The following is a 15,189-nucleotide window of genomic DNA, read 5'->3' on the forward strand; positions in this document are numbered from 1 at the left end:
ACTGGTGCATCATGATGTCAAACAGCTCAGAGTGGACATTAACCAGCTTGCTTTGTTTTGCAGCTTCACCAGGTATGAGGGGCTCCACTCCTCTAGATGTGGCTGCCTCCTCAGTAATGGACAACAACAGCCTGGCGCTGGCACTGGAAGAACCCGATCTAGACAAGGTATGACAATTTTCTTGTTTCAGATACTATACAATGTCAATTTAAATTGTGGGGTGCACATATAAAGCAAATAAAAACACATAAAAAGAGATGCCATAGCTAAAAGTAAATTACATGTCATTATGGCACACATGTATGTGCACCTGTAGGTGGTCACGTACCTGGCTGGATGTGGTCTTCAGAGTTGTCCAATGCTTGTGGCTAAAGGTTATCCAGACATTGGCTGGAACCCCATTGAAGGAGAACGATACCTTTCCTTCCTGCGGTTTGCTGTCTTTGTCAATGGTAGGAATGCAGTTACCATCCCCAATTTTTGCACTCCCTCTCCTCTTGTGTTCTCATTATTCTCTTACTAACCCTCTCTCTCCAAACATCTCGAAGCCTTGCAAAGCCCCAACTGACACTTGAAGTTAGTTGCTGAAGGCTAAGTTTTGCCTGAGGCTGTATATGAGAGCTAAATATTATGTATGTGCCGTGTTTTCCTCTGAGATTAATTATGTGTCCCCACTCTGGTCCGTATGACTTTTCATCGGTCCTAATTCATTGTGCTCTAGGTGAGAGTGTGGAGGAGAACTCCAATGTTGTGGTGAAGCTCCTCATCCGTCGTCCAGAATGTTTTGGACCGGCCCTAAGGGGAGAGGGAGGGAACGGCTTGCTGGCTGCCATGAAGGAAGCCATTAAGATATCTGAGACACCCGCTTTGGACCTGCCAGGCTCTGTCCAGGGAGTCTGCTCTGACATGTAAGCCACAAAGATTAGGCAAAGCTCATCAAATTAATGCTGAGGGCTTACTTTCAAGATTAGATGCTCATCCCCCTTGCCTTGCATATCTGCTATGATGCCCTTCAAAAATGTTCCCTCTTTTCTTTGCCAGTTCTTCACTTTGTTTTTCTTGTTTCTGTCAGCTCTGCCGATGCTGATGACGAAGAGGAAGTGGTCCACATGGGCAATGCCATTATGTCCTTTTACTCTGCACTCATTGACCTTTTAGGACGTTGTGCCCCTGAGATGCATGTATGTTTGCTTGAAATAGTGAGTTGTCAAAATTATTGTTATTGGATACCTTTTTCCCCATTTTCACAGTTTTTTACTCACTTAGATCATCAACAAAGGGAAAGGTGAAGCTCTACGTATTCGTGCCATATTGCGCTCTCTTGTGCCTACTGAAGACCTCGTGGGAATTATCAGCATACCGCTTAAAATGGCAATCACCACCAAAGGTAGCAGTGAAGATTTTCCCTGAAATACCTCAGCAGCAACAAACCACCACAGCGTTACACATCTGTCAGAGGACACACATATATAGCATTATATTAATTTACATCCACAGCAGAAAGTCTACCTCACATGAAGGTACAATGGCTATAAAACTGCACATTCAGTACAAGGCGGAGGGTTATTGATTTCATTTCACTGCTCATGCCCTTTTAATCAGCACAACACTTTACGGCACACTCCCATAGCTCTGAGCAAGCCAGATCATTTCTATAGCAAGCTGTCTTGCTTTATTGATTGATCTGCATAAGCATGGCAAGACTCGCCTCTTAAATTTGCTGCTGTGAGCACAGCCACACAGGCTCTGTCAGATGGTTTAGAGTGAACAAAACAAGCCATGGCTCCCCAACACCAGAAGACTAACTCTCATCCACATGCTGCTGCGTGCTGCCTAATGAATACACATGACTCCCATAATCAGAAAAGACTTGCCATAATGTACCATGGGCTGTTCCCTGGCTATTTCACCGCTGCGCACTTCCATGAATTACAAGCCTAAAAATGCTGTCTTCCCTTCTCGGTCTCATTGTCTCACAGATGGGTCAGTCACAGAGCCGGATATGTCAGCCAGCTTTTGTCCAGACCACAAGGCCCCCATGGTCCTGTTTCTGGACAGGGTGTATGGTATTGAGGACCAGAGCTTTCTGCTTCACCTGCTTGAAGTGGGCTTTCTTCCTGACCTGAGGGCTGCTACCTCTCTGGATACGGTAGGTGAAGCCAAAAACAAAGCAGGGGGGCAACAAGGTTTGGCCAGCTTCTGTTGTATGAACTCTTCAAGCCATTTTATGTCCAATAATGTTGGGTAACCTATTACACTAATGAAGAGCTCCAAATTCACTGTAATTGCAGATTACATTTAGATAGTTAATTTAATTGCTCTTTATTTTTTATTTACCCATAAAAGGTTTATTTGGAGCTTTCGTTTGAAGAAAGAAATCCCTGTTCAGGGATTGCGTTAGACAGATTTTTTTAATATTTATTTAGGGCACAGCAGTACAGAAAAGAAAACCTTGCTTGCCAAGCTGTGAGCTAGCGTGTGCATGTCCTTTGTGTTCTTGCCCTAGACTGCGAGGAGAATACACAGTAATGGCTGGAATATCTGTGATATCTTATTTCTGCTCAGGCAGTTCCGAAGTCCCCAGTCTTCCCTTGTCAGCAGTGTTAATATGGCAGAAACTGAGAATGTAATTGAACCCCTGGCTGTGATGTTGGACATGCATCAAAAGGCTGTGACAGATATACTATGTAAATCTATGTATCAGATAGAACAAAAATAGCTGACCATTTTCATCATGACCTTTGACCCTTTCTTTCTGCAGGAAGGTCTGTGTACCACAGAGACAGCCCTGGCCATGAACCGCTACATCGGGTCCGCCATGCTCCCCCTCCTCACCCGCTGTGCTCCCCTCTTTGCTGGCACCGAGCACTATGCCAGCCTCATCGACTCCACTCTTCACACCATCTACCGCCTTTCCAAGGGCCGATCCCTCACCAAGGCCCAGAGAGATGCCATAGAGGAATGCCTGCTGGCTGTCTGCAAGTAAGGAGAATAGGAAACTCTCCATTAGTGAAAAGACTAAAACTTTCTCTAGCCAATGATAAAATATCAAACAGTGGTATCTGAGCTGGCAGGGATAGCAGTAATCAACAGTGCAATTCATCAGCTTTCAGTAGTCAGAGCCTGAAGACGATTAGGGTTAAATGCAGCCCTGGGTAGCAGTGCTCTTATCTTTCTCACCTTTATTCTGCAGACACCTTCGTCCCTCCATGCTGCAGCAGCTCCTGCGCCGCCTTGTCTTTGATGTGCCCTTGCTGACTGAATACTGCAAGATGCCTCTCAGGGTGGGCAACAATTTCTTCACTTTTTTCCTTCTCGTTATATTCTTTTGCCCTCCCTTATCCTACCCTAATCTCATTTCTCATTGCATACATTACCCACATGCCTCAATTCTAAGTCTTTGCTTTCTGCCTCATTACAAGTTTGTTGCATTTATCTCTGACTTTTCATTCCTTTTTTTTTATATTATTTTTTTATATTATGTTTTTTGTCTGTGTGGTGGCTGCATGGCCAGGCTCCTTGGCCTCAGTCTATTAGATTGTCAGCTTGGTGAGGCGTAAGCAACAGCTTCATTTTCAACCACTCGTGTGCAGCTGTACCTTTAATATAATATTACTGATGTTCATCCCGCCATCTCTCTCAGGCACACACTCACACACACACACACACACACACAGACAGTTACGCAGTTTTTCCAAACCTGTAGTGTTAATCAAAACAAGGGGATGAAATACTGGACTGTGTGATTGCAGGCTTGTTGGCATCACTGCTCCACTCCTTCCGTCTGGCCATGGGGGAGAAATACTGGACTTTTAATAGACTAGGATTAACCTGTGAAATGTTGGACACACTTAATTGTCATACACTTGGATTTGATTTGTGCTGATTGCGGAGGAACAGGCTTCCTTTCAGGCGCTGTTTCATATGCACATATGGCCTGGTAATTTTATTCATATAACAAAACGGACACAAAAGTCTTTCAAATGAAAGAATTAAAAAATTAGGTGAAACACACCAAATACAGAGCACTTTTTGTGAGAACAGAATGTGTTCTTGTTGCCAGTCACTGTTTATTGTCCCGTTCACTAGATTCTGCTGACCAATGAAGTTTTTCTCCATCCTTCAGCTGCTAACCAACCACTATGAACAAAACTGGAAGTTCTACTGCCTCCCCTCCGGCTGGGGCAGCTACGGCACAGCGTCTGAGGATGAACTACTGCTCACCAAGAAAATCTTCTGGGGAGTGTTCGAATCTCTGTCGCAAAGGGTGAGCATCACTCCTGTTGCACTCCCACTGTGTTCTCATGAGTGGTTCTCCCTTTTGTTGTGTCTTCATCATTTTCACAACAACATGTTGTTGTTGTTGTTGTGATAACATTGTCAAAGATAATGAATATTATAGCATGATGAATAATGAGTGATTTTATATATTTGATTTAACCAAACCTCGGCTAAAGCTTTATGAACATTTAATTAATTAATCACTGTGTGCCCCTGATTAAAGTGCATGTCATTGGCACAAATATCTTGAAGTGTGTGGTGATGCAGATGGCAGGACTCAGCACATTTCTCTAAATGCACACTCATGAAAGGAGGCCGAGCAAAAGGCCAGCCAAAAAACATCAATATCTGGACAGCCATCATTGATCCAAAGCCTCTAGCACACTGGCTCTTCAGCTTTTAAAGTAATTCTTCGTTAATATCGCCTTCACTGTCTCTCTTGTGATTATATAGTTTTATGTACGAACTTAAGTGAAGAACTAATGTATTACTCAAGCTTGCTTGTTAAATAAATACTATTTTCAGAGCCAAATGGTAACAAAACTTAAGGAAATAAAGTTTGCTTTGAATTTTTCTTTCTTTCTTCATGCAGAAATATGATGCAGAGCTATTCAAGATGGCCATGCCTTGCCTCAGTGCCATAGCTGGAGCTTTGCCACCTGACTATGTGGATGCTTCTATTAGTAACACTGTGGAAAAGCCTGTTTCTGTAGATGCTCAGGGCAACTTTGACCCAAAACCCATCAACACTGCTAAGTAAGTCATGCTGGGGCAGATGTCAATAAGATACAATTTTACGGCTTCACCTATTGTGACATCGCTCTAATGGAAAAACACAGTGGCTGAATGTAATTCACTACAGGACAATGTATTTGATACATGCTGCAATACTCTTTCTCCAGCATCGCCCTCCCAGAGAAGCTTGAGCACTTTGCCAATAAATATGCTGAGCATTCCCATGAGAAATGGTCAGCAGAGAAGGTAAGACCAAAGACTCCCCACCTGGCTATTAAACAGGACACACAGGAAATTTGGAGCATGTTTGTTGAATGAAGGTGAAAAAACAACAACAATCAGTTCAGATCAATATCTTGAAATGGTTCTTTCTTTCCATTATCATAGAATTGTTCCCTTAGGTGAGGCCTCATTTTTATTAGAATTGAGAAGAATACTCTGGGCATGCTGACAAAAATTGTGCTAACCACTGTGTAGAAGGCCTCTGCTCTCCTTTGTGCCAACTGCTTATCCTGCTCTGTTGCATCTGTTAAAAAAAATCTAAAGAGCTGAGAGCAGCAAGAACTGAATGTACCATGACTACTTAATGTGTTAATCTCTTACCCAGTCTTTCAAATAATAAATCATGTCCTTGGGGACTCTGAAGACAAAGAGGGTTACTTTCATTCTACATCCCTCTCTGCTTGTGTCCCAGGTGCTGATGGGATGGAAATATGGAGACTGTGTGGATGAGAAAGCCAAGACTCACCCTCAGCTCAGGACCTACAAAGCCCTAACAGAGAAGGTGCAGTATTGGATTTGGCATGACGATGCCCACAAGGAGATTGTGCTTCTGGACTGAGACCCTTTTCATGTCTTTCTCTGGGTTTCAGGAGAAGGAGATTTACAGATGGCCTATTAGAGAGTCCCTGAAAAGCATGCTGGCAATGGGCTGGAGCATTGACAGGACCAAAGATGGAGAGAGCATGTCTCAACAGAGGGAGAATGAGAAAATGAGAAAGATATCCCAGACCTCACAGGTATACCTACATCAAGTGATTGCTGTGTTTGAAACCAAAATTGTATTGCTGTTGTACCATTAAAAATGAATAAAATCGATTTGCCAACTTCTCAAACGCACAAGTTTGTTCTTTAAAGAAATCATTATTTTGACAAGTAGTGATAACAAATTAGATTTAATCAAAGTACATAATATTACGGGAATATTTTTCCACAATTGAGTTGTCAGTGTTTCCTTTGAACTTTACATTCTCACTTCTACGAGTTGGAGTGCGTGGAAGGGAACTCTATTTACTGTATTTTAAATGCTTGTTTGTTATATCTTCAAATGTTCACTGATTAGCTATTTACATTTAGTCAACCATAACTATTTAAACTATTTGGTTTACTTTCTATTCTAAGGTGAGTTTGGATATCACGGTTTCAGGTCAATGCTTGCTATTAATTTGTGTTTTCTTTTTTTTTTTTTTAGGTTAGTACTAGGTAGTGTTAGTGTTGATCTTTAACTAATAAATAATAAATCTTCATCAATATTTCCAGGCTAATGGGTTCAATCCAAGCCCGATAGACACAAGCAACGTGGTTCTATCAAGGGAACTGCAGGTGAGCAACCCCAGATTTGTTCTGTTGTATTCATTTCATTTTTACATCAAAGGCTCATTCAGTCTGAATACAGAATAAAGAGCAGTATATCCTGAATGAGGATGAGCGACGTGGGTGGGACACACTCCTTGCTGAGATGCACTGTTTGTCTCTTTTGTTTCTGGTCTAAGGGGATGGTGGAGGTGGTGGCTGAAAATTACCATAACATCTGGGCCAAGAAGAAAAAAAGTGACCTTGGAAGCAGAGGTGATGTATTCATGAAGTTATGAAATCGACAAGATTTTGTCTGTGGAGATGGGTGGATGTTAAGGGCCACTCAGCCACTCTAGCGTGGTCTGGTGTGTCTGGTAAATATGTTGAACTGTGTGATCCATCCATTTCACCATCTGCCTTCACACATTCACACTCAGCAGAGACCCTTTACTGATCAAGTGTTCCTGAGCACCACTCTGTCTGTGTTTTCAGGAGGGGGAACACACCCTCTGCTGGTGCCCTACGACACACTAACTGCCAAGGAGAAGGCCCGTGACAGAGAGAAGGCCCAAGACCTTTTTCGCTTCCTGCAAATTAATGGCTTCAGTATCACAAGGTCAGCACACATTCAGGATGTCACTGAATATATTATCATGTTCATGTCTTGAAGAAACTTTGCACAACCTCCTAACTTTGCCATTTAATACACAAAGTCAGAAATTAGAGTCCTTAATCAAATGCTTAAAAGAAAGACTCAAGTATTATTTATAGTCAATATCTTATTGTGCTGCAGAGGTTTGAAGGACTTGGAGCAGGACGCTTCTTCCATGGAAAAGAGGTTTGCATACAAGTTCCTCAAGAAGCTTCTCAAGTATGTTGACTCTGCTCAGGAGTTCATAGCCCATCTAGGTATGATATGTTACACAGGTTTTGACAGCAAAAATAATGGTGTGTTGTTATGCTCAGTATTGAGCACGCATTCATTTTGTTCATTTTCACTACAGAGGCCATGGCTGCCAGTGGAAAAACAGACCGGTCGCCTCATGAACAAGAAATCAAGTTTTTTGCCAAAGTATGACTTTGATACAATTTTAGCCAATATTCATATTTTTATCTAAACATTGTCAATATCAACTCAATTTGGTCAGATTATTATCACTTTCCTCCTTCAGGTTCTTCTCCCTCTAATCGACCAGTACTTCAAAAACCACTCTCTCTACTTCCTCTCCTCCCCCAGCAAGATTCTGAGCAGTAGCGGTTACGCCTCCAACAAGGAGAAGGAGATGGTCACCAGGTGCCCAACCACAAAATCCCACACATTAACACATCATGAAAATCGATCTTTACCACTCTTCACTTAAAATCTTAATCTCTAAAAGTCTTTATTCCTAATCTTCTCTCTGAGTATTTACTCATTGTGGTTTTCTGATTTCCTTTCCTTTTCTAACCATCACTCTTCCAGCCTGTTTTGTAAACTGGCAGCTCTTGTCAGACATAGGATTTCCCTCTTTGGTAAGCTGATTGCTTTTAAGTGTGAGTGTTTGTTTGAGAATCTGACTCACTGTGAGTTTTTTCATATGCACATATGACATAAGATATTTTGCAACAATAACATTTCCCTATTTAAAAGATCATTGTGAAACACTAAAATTACGATATTATAATTAATAATTCTAATATTATAATAATTATTTTTTTATCAAACAATCAACATAACATTTTTACTGGCTGTTGTACACAGCCACAAAGTCATTGATGCTGGTAGAGCTTCAAATCAGATCAAGAAAGTCCTTAATACTTAGTGACAGTATGTATGTTCATATTACACTGATTGCTGTTCTGTTTCATGGCGCCTTGCAGGCAGCGACTCCACCACCATGGTGAGCTGCCTGCACATCCTGGCACACACTCTGGACACCAGGTGGGTATAAATTTGGCAAACTTTTGACAAAACTTACAAGGAACCTGCCAACTTTTGAAAAATTTTCAATGAAATAAAAAGCTTAGAAAATTTTAGTTTACAAAATAGAATCAAATGTTAATATTTGCCATCGGTTTAATCAATTGTTGGAGGGTCCAGTTACATTTTCCCAGTGTAACCTCTGACCTCTTTTAGACCATCAAGACCATCAGACCATCAGACCATCAGACTCATCACGAACTTCTTCTTTTAAACAGATATTACTTTAATGTGTTATAGGGGGCACTGGCATTAGCAAAGAACATCATCTGGCATTTAAAGAAGCAAACGGCACATGTTGCCTAAGGCTTGTCGTGTTCTCGTTTGTTAATGCAGCTCACACTTAATGAGGCTAAATCGGCAACATATTATTGTGTCTTGTTTGTGCTGGAGAGCTGATGCCCACAGATTCTGCCTTTCATTTCTCCTTCCTACTGGGACACATCAAGGCTTTACAATGGGTAATTCATTCAGCACTGTTATGAGCTGTGAAATCCTGAAAATGGACAGACTAATCATATTAATGTGGTGTGCTATTTCAGTGGGTCATACAGTATTTCTAAGCTCCTCTGTTGGCAAGCTCATTTTGGATTTAAATATGCACCTAGTTCACAGAATAAATCACTTCTGTTGCAGTATAAAGGTGGTCAGGTTGATACTCATGCCTCATATTTCATGACTAAAACCCTCACACACTACGAGAGGAAAGTAATTGTACATGTGAGCGCGTCCTGCTGTTGGTAAACAGTGTCGTCCTTTGCATATCAAGAGGTACCTAGTGGTCTAATATAGCCCCTTCCTTGCAAATCTCCTTGAGGGATTTCAGTCATTTATCATGCTTTCTTTCACTCCAACAGGACTGTGATGAAGTCGGGCTCAGAGATGGTACGGGTGGGGCTGCGGACGTTCTTTGAGAACGCCGCAGAGGACCTGGAGATGACGTTTGAGAATCTGAAACTTGGGAAGTTCACTCACTCCCGCTCGCAGATGAAAGGGGTGTCACAGAATATCAACTACACAACTGCGGCCCTGCTCCCCATCTTAACGGCTCTGTTTGAACACATCACTCAGCACCACTTTGGAGTCGACCTGCTGTGTGAGTCCCAACAGCCAGAGAAAATTCAAACATGTTGCTTTAGAGGCTAAAAAAAAAGAAAAGAGTCAAGTGTTATTTTTAAGTTGACAATAAGCTTTTTATGTCCTGGCACTATGGGATATCATGTCATTATGCCACACATTCATTTACACAAATATACATCAGAGGATCGCTTGACGAATAGAAATGAGGGACATCCAAGCTACTGAAAAATGAGTGAGTCGGGATCAATTCAGCCTTCTTATTTAAATTCTGTTATATTTTTTAATATTGTATCAGATCAAGACCTGTATGGAAATATTAAATAACAAAACACATATTGATTCATTTACCGAGCATGCCAACTCTGGGAGTTTATGCATGTTTTTAATGTACCTCTTTTAATAGCTTTCAAACTGAACAAACCAGGGGTTAGTATTTTTAGAAATGTGGATATGATGGTTCGCCACAAGCTTATATTGTTTTTCAGTTTTTATTGTTTTGTTTTTTTTTTCCTTTTGCAGTGGATGATGTCCAAGTGTCCTGCTATCGTATCCTCACCAGTCTATATGCACTGGGGACTGGAAAAAACATCTACGTTGAAAGGTATCATAAGTTTGACATTGATTTGTTCATTCTGATTTATTAGAGCCGCAGTGAGGACACACACTGATATTCACCAACTCTGACTCTGTGGCCCTCAGACAGCTGCCAGCCCTCGGCCAATGTCTGGCCACCCTGGCTGGGGCCATGCCTGTAGCCTTCTTGGAGCCATTGCTCAACACGTACAACCCCTGCTCAGTTTTTAATACCAAGAGTGCCCGAGACCGAGCCAGTGAGTCAACATAATTATTCTAAAATAAGACTTTGTGGCAAATCTAACAGTTATTGTGATTGAACAGTTCTCTCAGATCTACTTATATAGTTTTCAGTCTGCGAAAGATTCATCCCCTTCATAAAATTGTCAGACACATAAACTTTAATGACCCCAACATTGCTGTAATATCACACAAATCCTCTCTTCATGTTTTCAGTCCTAGGCATACCAGACTCAGTGGAGGAAATGTGTCCCGGCATGCCACGGCTGGATGGCCTGATGAAGGACATCAATGACATGGCTGAGTCCGGAGCAAGGTACACAGAGATGCCTCATGTAATAGAGGTGGTGCTGCCCATGCTGTGTAACTACCTGTCGTACTGGTGGGAGAGGGGGCCTGAGAACCAGCCAGCCAGTGGGGGTAGCATCTGCTGCACCACCGTCACCTCAGAGCATCTCAGCCTCATACTGGGCAACATCCTCAAGATTCTCAACAACAACCTCGGCATTGATGAGGCTTCTTGGATGAAGAGGATTGCAGGTGGGCATGCCACACTGTCACAGCTTTCCAGGTTCATCTCCGACCCGGGGATGCAGCATGTCATTCCTCTCTCTCTCTCCCTGCTTCCCAACTGAATAAAAGCAAAAAAATTAAACAGCTATCATAGAGGTTTTCCTCTTTCGTCCTTCAGTGTATGTGCAGCCCATCATCAGCAAGGCTCGGGCAGACTTGCTAAAGAGCCACTTCCTGCCCACACTGGAGAAGCTGAGGAAGAAGACAGTGAAGGTGGTAGCTGAGGAAGAGCTACTGAAGGCGGACAACAAGGGAGACACCCAGGAGGCAGAGCTGCTCATCCTGGATGAGTTTGCTGTACTCTGCAGGGACCTGTATGCCTTTTACCCCATGCTTATCCGCTATGTGGACAACAACAGGTTAGCTTGCTGGGTAGCAGATGATGGAATTCTTTTAAAAGTGTATTTAGGGTAAGCTCAGAGTTTGCAGGAAAATTTTAAAGGATGTTATTAATCTCTCGTTGCCACTGCAGGTCCAGGTGGCTGAAAGAACCAGATGCTGACTCCAATGAGCTATTCAGAATGGTCGCTGAGATTTTTATCCTCTGGTGCAAATCGCATGTAAATTCTTTCATTTTCAATTCAATTTAAACTAAATCACCATTGACATTCTTCATACAGCACAGTTGCAGCATCTGTCTTTGCCATTTGCCCTTCAGAATTTCAAAAGAGAGGAGCAGAACTTTGTGGTTCAAAACGAAATTAACAACCTCTCCTTCTTGACTGGAGATAATAAAACCAAGATGTCTAAGGTAGGTTTTATGTCTTCACAGTTTTTCTCCCCACTGTTGACTTTATTTCGTTATTACAGAGAGTGGCTGAGCAGTATCAGATTATTAGCCTTGGAGAGATTCGTGATTTGTGTTATCATTTTCTCTGCCTTTTTAATGTGCTGATATATTAACATGTTTAATTATCATCTTGGAGGAAGTCAAATGTCCACTCTTGGAGTACACATATGTGATGATCAGAGCTATTTTATTCAAGCTTGTTTGCATAAATCTTATTTACTAACAGCATGAGTATAATTGAATGGATTTTGACTTGCTGTTAGGGGTCTGTGCGTGCGTGTGTGTTTCTACATACCTGACGACATTACAGGGGTTTCAGCTTCTTTTCTTGTCTGCCTGGTTCAACAGTTTTAAAGGCAGACAAATGGTTTTCATTGCAGTGTCAGTCCATGTGAGGGCTGCGAGCCTCCATGAATTGCCGTCTCATCCTTCTCTTCTATCTTCCTTTCTTTCTCTATCTCAAACAGTCCTCTAAGGAAGAGGTAGAGTGACGCAGTGCATGAGCCGTTTACCTGCCAGCTTATTGGCTTATTTGCTCAGGTTACTAAGCAGAAAAGCCAATAGCTTGTGCCGCTGTGCTACATGGTAGTCTATAGTATAGTTATATATCATGTCCCCTGATTATTTGTGGCATCTATTTATCCCCATATGTGGCATGGTAAGTTTGGTCATTCCTCATCACCGTATTTGCATTTTTAGTAATGAAGTTCACCCTTTCTGTAACAAATCATGTGATCACATCCCAACAGTGTGTTTGCAGTTGATGGATTGTGGTACCCTAGTGTGTTTGCCCAGTAGCAACAGCTATTTATATTATGTTGTAGTTGATGTGTGACAAGTGTGATGTGTGACTTTGTGTGTGTGGCAGTGCGTACATTTCTATATTAATGTGGAAATTAATGTTTTCCCTCAGGCAGCTTCTTCAGTTTGACTCAAAAGTGCATTTATTTTTTCTTTCTGGTAATATCCTGCTGTTTAACATAGACAGCCTGCTAGCTCTGCTTTTCAGCTGAGGTTTAAGATTTCTTCATGCTTTAGTGGCACAGATTTAGTCTGGTCACAGATTTTGCCTGGGTAAGAGAATAGATCCCTCTGTTGCCTCTGGCATTTGTTCCAATGCAGTGTGGGCGCTACAACTGTGACATAAAATACTCTTAAGGCTTTAGTTTAAATGTTGAAAGGGACAGTTAATGAGCAGAAACAGAAGAGAGGGTTTGTATTGTCTTATCTAACAGCAGCTTATTAAATTGTCATAGCTTTTTTATTGACCACTGTGACCTGTCTGAGGTTAATATCACAATCTTTCAGTCTGGCGGACAAGACCAGGAAAGGAAACACAAGAAAAGACGTGGCGAGTTCTACTCTATCCAGACGTCGCTGATTGTGGCAGCTTTGAAGAAGATGCTGCCAATCGGCCTCAACATGTGTACCCCAGGGGATCAGGAGCTCATATCTCTGTCCAAGACTCGCTACCTCCTGGTGAGAATATTTTAACATGGCCTTGCACTGGCCAGACATATGGCATTAATCTAATAATGAAACAACACAATAATTAAAATCCGATGAATTAAAAAACGAACCCACACCTTTATATTTATGTCCTATCACTTGGTTATAGTAAACAGTTTTATTATGGGTCCTGTTGTTCAACAGAAAGACACAGATGATGAGGTCAAAGACCACATTCGACAGAATCTGCATCTTCGAGAAAAGGTTAAACAATTAAGCACCAATATTTCGGCAATTAATGATGCGCTTCCATAGATTATGCTCAGGTATTTGACGTCCTTCTTTGTCAATCATGCCCAGTCAGAGGATCCTGCAGTGAGGTGGCAGTTAAACCTGTACAAAGACATTGTGATGAGGAGTGAGGGGCCGCCAGACCCTCAGAGAGTGGTGGATCGTATCCAGAGGATCTCTGCTGCCGTCTTCAACCTGGAACAGGTCAGACTTATACTTTGCAAATTAAATTGCTATTCCAAGTAAGCTTTTAAATGTATGCAGCATACAGTTAAAGAAAAATCTGTCTTGGAGTTTTGTTAAAAGCACTCTATAAAATGTAAATGTAAATAAAATGTATTTTTGTTGTTGTTATTATTAGAAGGAATATGGAGGATGGATGATGAGTAGGATCACCAGGTGTAAAAGCACATCAGGTTCAGGATGAGTAATTGAATACAAAACAATCGTGTTGATGGAAAGGCAAGTTTTCAGTCGTCAGCAGTTTTTGCCTCTGCACCAGCTGGAGAATTTTTTGTCTTCAGGAAATAATCTGAAAAAGCATACTAAATCAGAATAAGGCTACAGAAATCATAATGCACACATAAATGACCAATCAGAGAACAGCTTTGAAAAGACCAATGAATTTGGTGATCTACAATCTTAACACTTTCTGTTTTTCCTCCCATTAGGTGGAGCAGCCACTGAGATCCAAAAAATGTGTTTGGCAGAAATTGCTGTCTAAGCAGCGGAAGAGAGCAGTTGTAGCCTGCTTCCGCATGGCTCCCCTCTATAATCTACCAAGGTATGACTGCATGCTGTTGATGTTATCTACAGCATTTCACTATCACCCCACGGCCTCAAATAATTATCATCATGAATCCAGGATGGCACTTTGTGACAGTAACAGATAGCTCCCCGTGGTGCATTTAGCAGATGCGAAACTGTGTACCAAATTGATGTGGCATCACCTCTCCGTTTGCTGACCAAATATCGCTGCACCCTCTTCTTCTTCTGGTGCCGGACTCATAACTCTAATTTCTCTCTTGCTTGGTTCTGACCCTGCATTAATGCACAGCCTCCCTCCTGCCATTTGTGGGACAAATGTCTAGCCTGCAGCTGTTATCAAGGATTAGGAAAAAAAAAGAAAAGAAAAAGGGACTAGCAATTTCATACCCTGCTGCTCTGTAACTCAATCACCAGAAGTCAGACAGAGCGCTACAGTAGGGAGGAAAACAATTATGAGGCCCAACCTGAGGGTGGTCATCTTAAATATATGCACAGATGATGCTGCGGGCCTTCCTGACAGCATGACTCATTTATTCAGAGTTGTTGACAGTGAAATATGACCCACCGTAGCAACTAATTATTAGATCATATTTAGAATGCAACCATAACTCATTGTTTTTATTTACAGTAGTATATTCTTATTGATGGATATTAAGTGAGTTCACTTCATTCAGATGTCAACTTTTCTATTTTGTCTCTCCATTCAAGCCTTTGTTTTCTTCTCAGTGTCACATTATTGTACCTCATCCCCCTCAGACACAAAAATAATAATTACTTCCTGAATTCCTACCGACATATTTGGCTGGGGATAATGCATGAGAACTCAGACTATGACAGTCTGCTCTCCATGCTGACGGTAATGTACTGTAGTGCT

The 15,189-nt window shown here is 41.7% G+C and overlaps 1 protein-coding gene across 1 annotated transcript in view; it reads left to right on the forward strand.

The window, feature by feature from the left end:
* The window catches only part of LOC115036176 (ryanodine receptor 3), an 87,614-nt gene that overhangs the window by 57,615 nt on the left and 14,810 nt on the right, over window positions 1–15,189 (forward strand). The window contains exons 42-73 of the mRNA XM_029494314.1: window positions 64–167; window positions 317–452; window positions 722–908; window positions 1,073–1,181; window positions 1,267–1,387; window positions 1,980–2,149; window positions 2,762–2,982; window positions 3,194–3,284; window positions 4,127–4,267; window positions 4,874–5,037; window positions 5,184–5,262; window positions 5,711–5,800; window positions 5,889–6,035; window positions 6,556–6,618; window positions 6,789–6,864; window positions 7,084–7,207; window positions 7,385–7,500; window positions 7,596–7,663; window positions 7,764–7,885; window positions 8,054–8,103; window positions 8,452–8,512; window positions 9,409–9,647; window positions 10,151–10,232; window positions 10,331–10,461; window positions 10,661–10,984; window positions 11,136–11,376; window positions 11,490–11,577; window positions 11,676–11,768; window positions 13,116–13,286; window positions 13,461–13,520; window positions 13,617–13,751; window positions 14,219–14,331. Of these exons, the coding sequence (XP_029350174.1) occupies window positions 64–167; window positions 317–452; window positions 722–908; window positions 1,073–1,181; window positions 1,267–1,387; window positions 1,980–2,149; window positions 2,762–2,982; window positions 3,194–3,284; window positions 4,127–4,267; window positions 4,874–5,037; window positions 5,184–5,262; window positions 5,711–5,800; window positions 5,889–6,035; window positions 6,556–6,618; window positions 6,789–6,864; window positions 7,084–7,207; window positions 7,385–7,500; window positions 7,596–7,663; window positions 7,764–7,885; window positions 8,054–8,103; window positions 8,452–8,512; window positions 9,409–9,647; window positions 10,151–10,232; window positions 10,331–10,461; window positions 10,661–10,984; window positions 11,136–11,376; window positions 11,490–11,577; window positions 11,676–11,768; window positions 13,116–13,286; window positions 13,461–13,520; window positions 13,617–13,751; window positions 14,219–14,331 (4,117 nt within the window). The remainder of the gene's footprint in view (window positions 1–63; window positions 168–316; window positions 453–721; window positions 909–1,072; window positions 1,182–1,266; window positions 1,388–1,979; window positions 2,150–2,761; window positions 2,983–3,193; window positions 3,285–4,126; window positions 4,268–4,873; window positions 5,038–5,183; window positions 5,263–5,710; window positions 5,801–5,888; window positions 6,036–6,555; window positions 6,619–6,788; window positions 6,865–7,083; window positions 7,208–7,384; window positions 7,501–7,595; window positions 7,664–7,763; window positions 7,886–8,053; window positions 8,104–8,451; window positions 8,513–9,408; window positions 9,648–10,150; window positions 10,233–10,330; window positions 10,462–10,660; window positions 10,985–11,135; window positions 11,377–11,489; window positions 11,578–11,675; window positions 11,769–13,115; window positions 13,287–13,460; window positions 13,521–13,616; window positions 13,752–14,218; window positions 14,332–15,189) is intronic.

This window comes from Echeneis naucrates, chromosome 22 (assembly GCF_900963305.1).
Source record: "Echeneis naucrates chromosome 22, fEcheNa1.1, whole genome shotgun sequence".
Classification (NCBI taxonomy): domain Eukaryota; kingdom Metazoa; phylum Chordata; class Actinopteri; order Carangiformes; family Echeneidae; genus Echeneis; species Echeneis naucrates.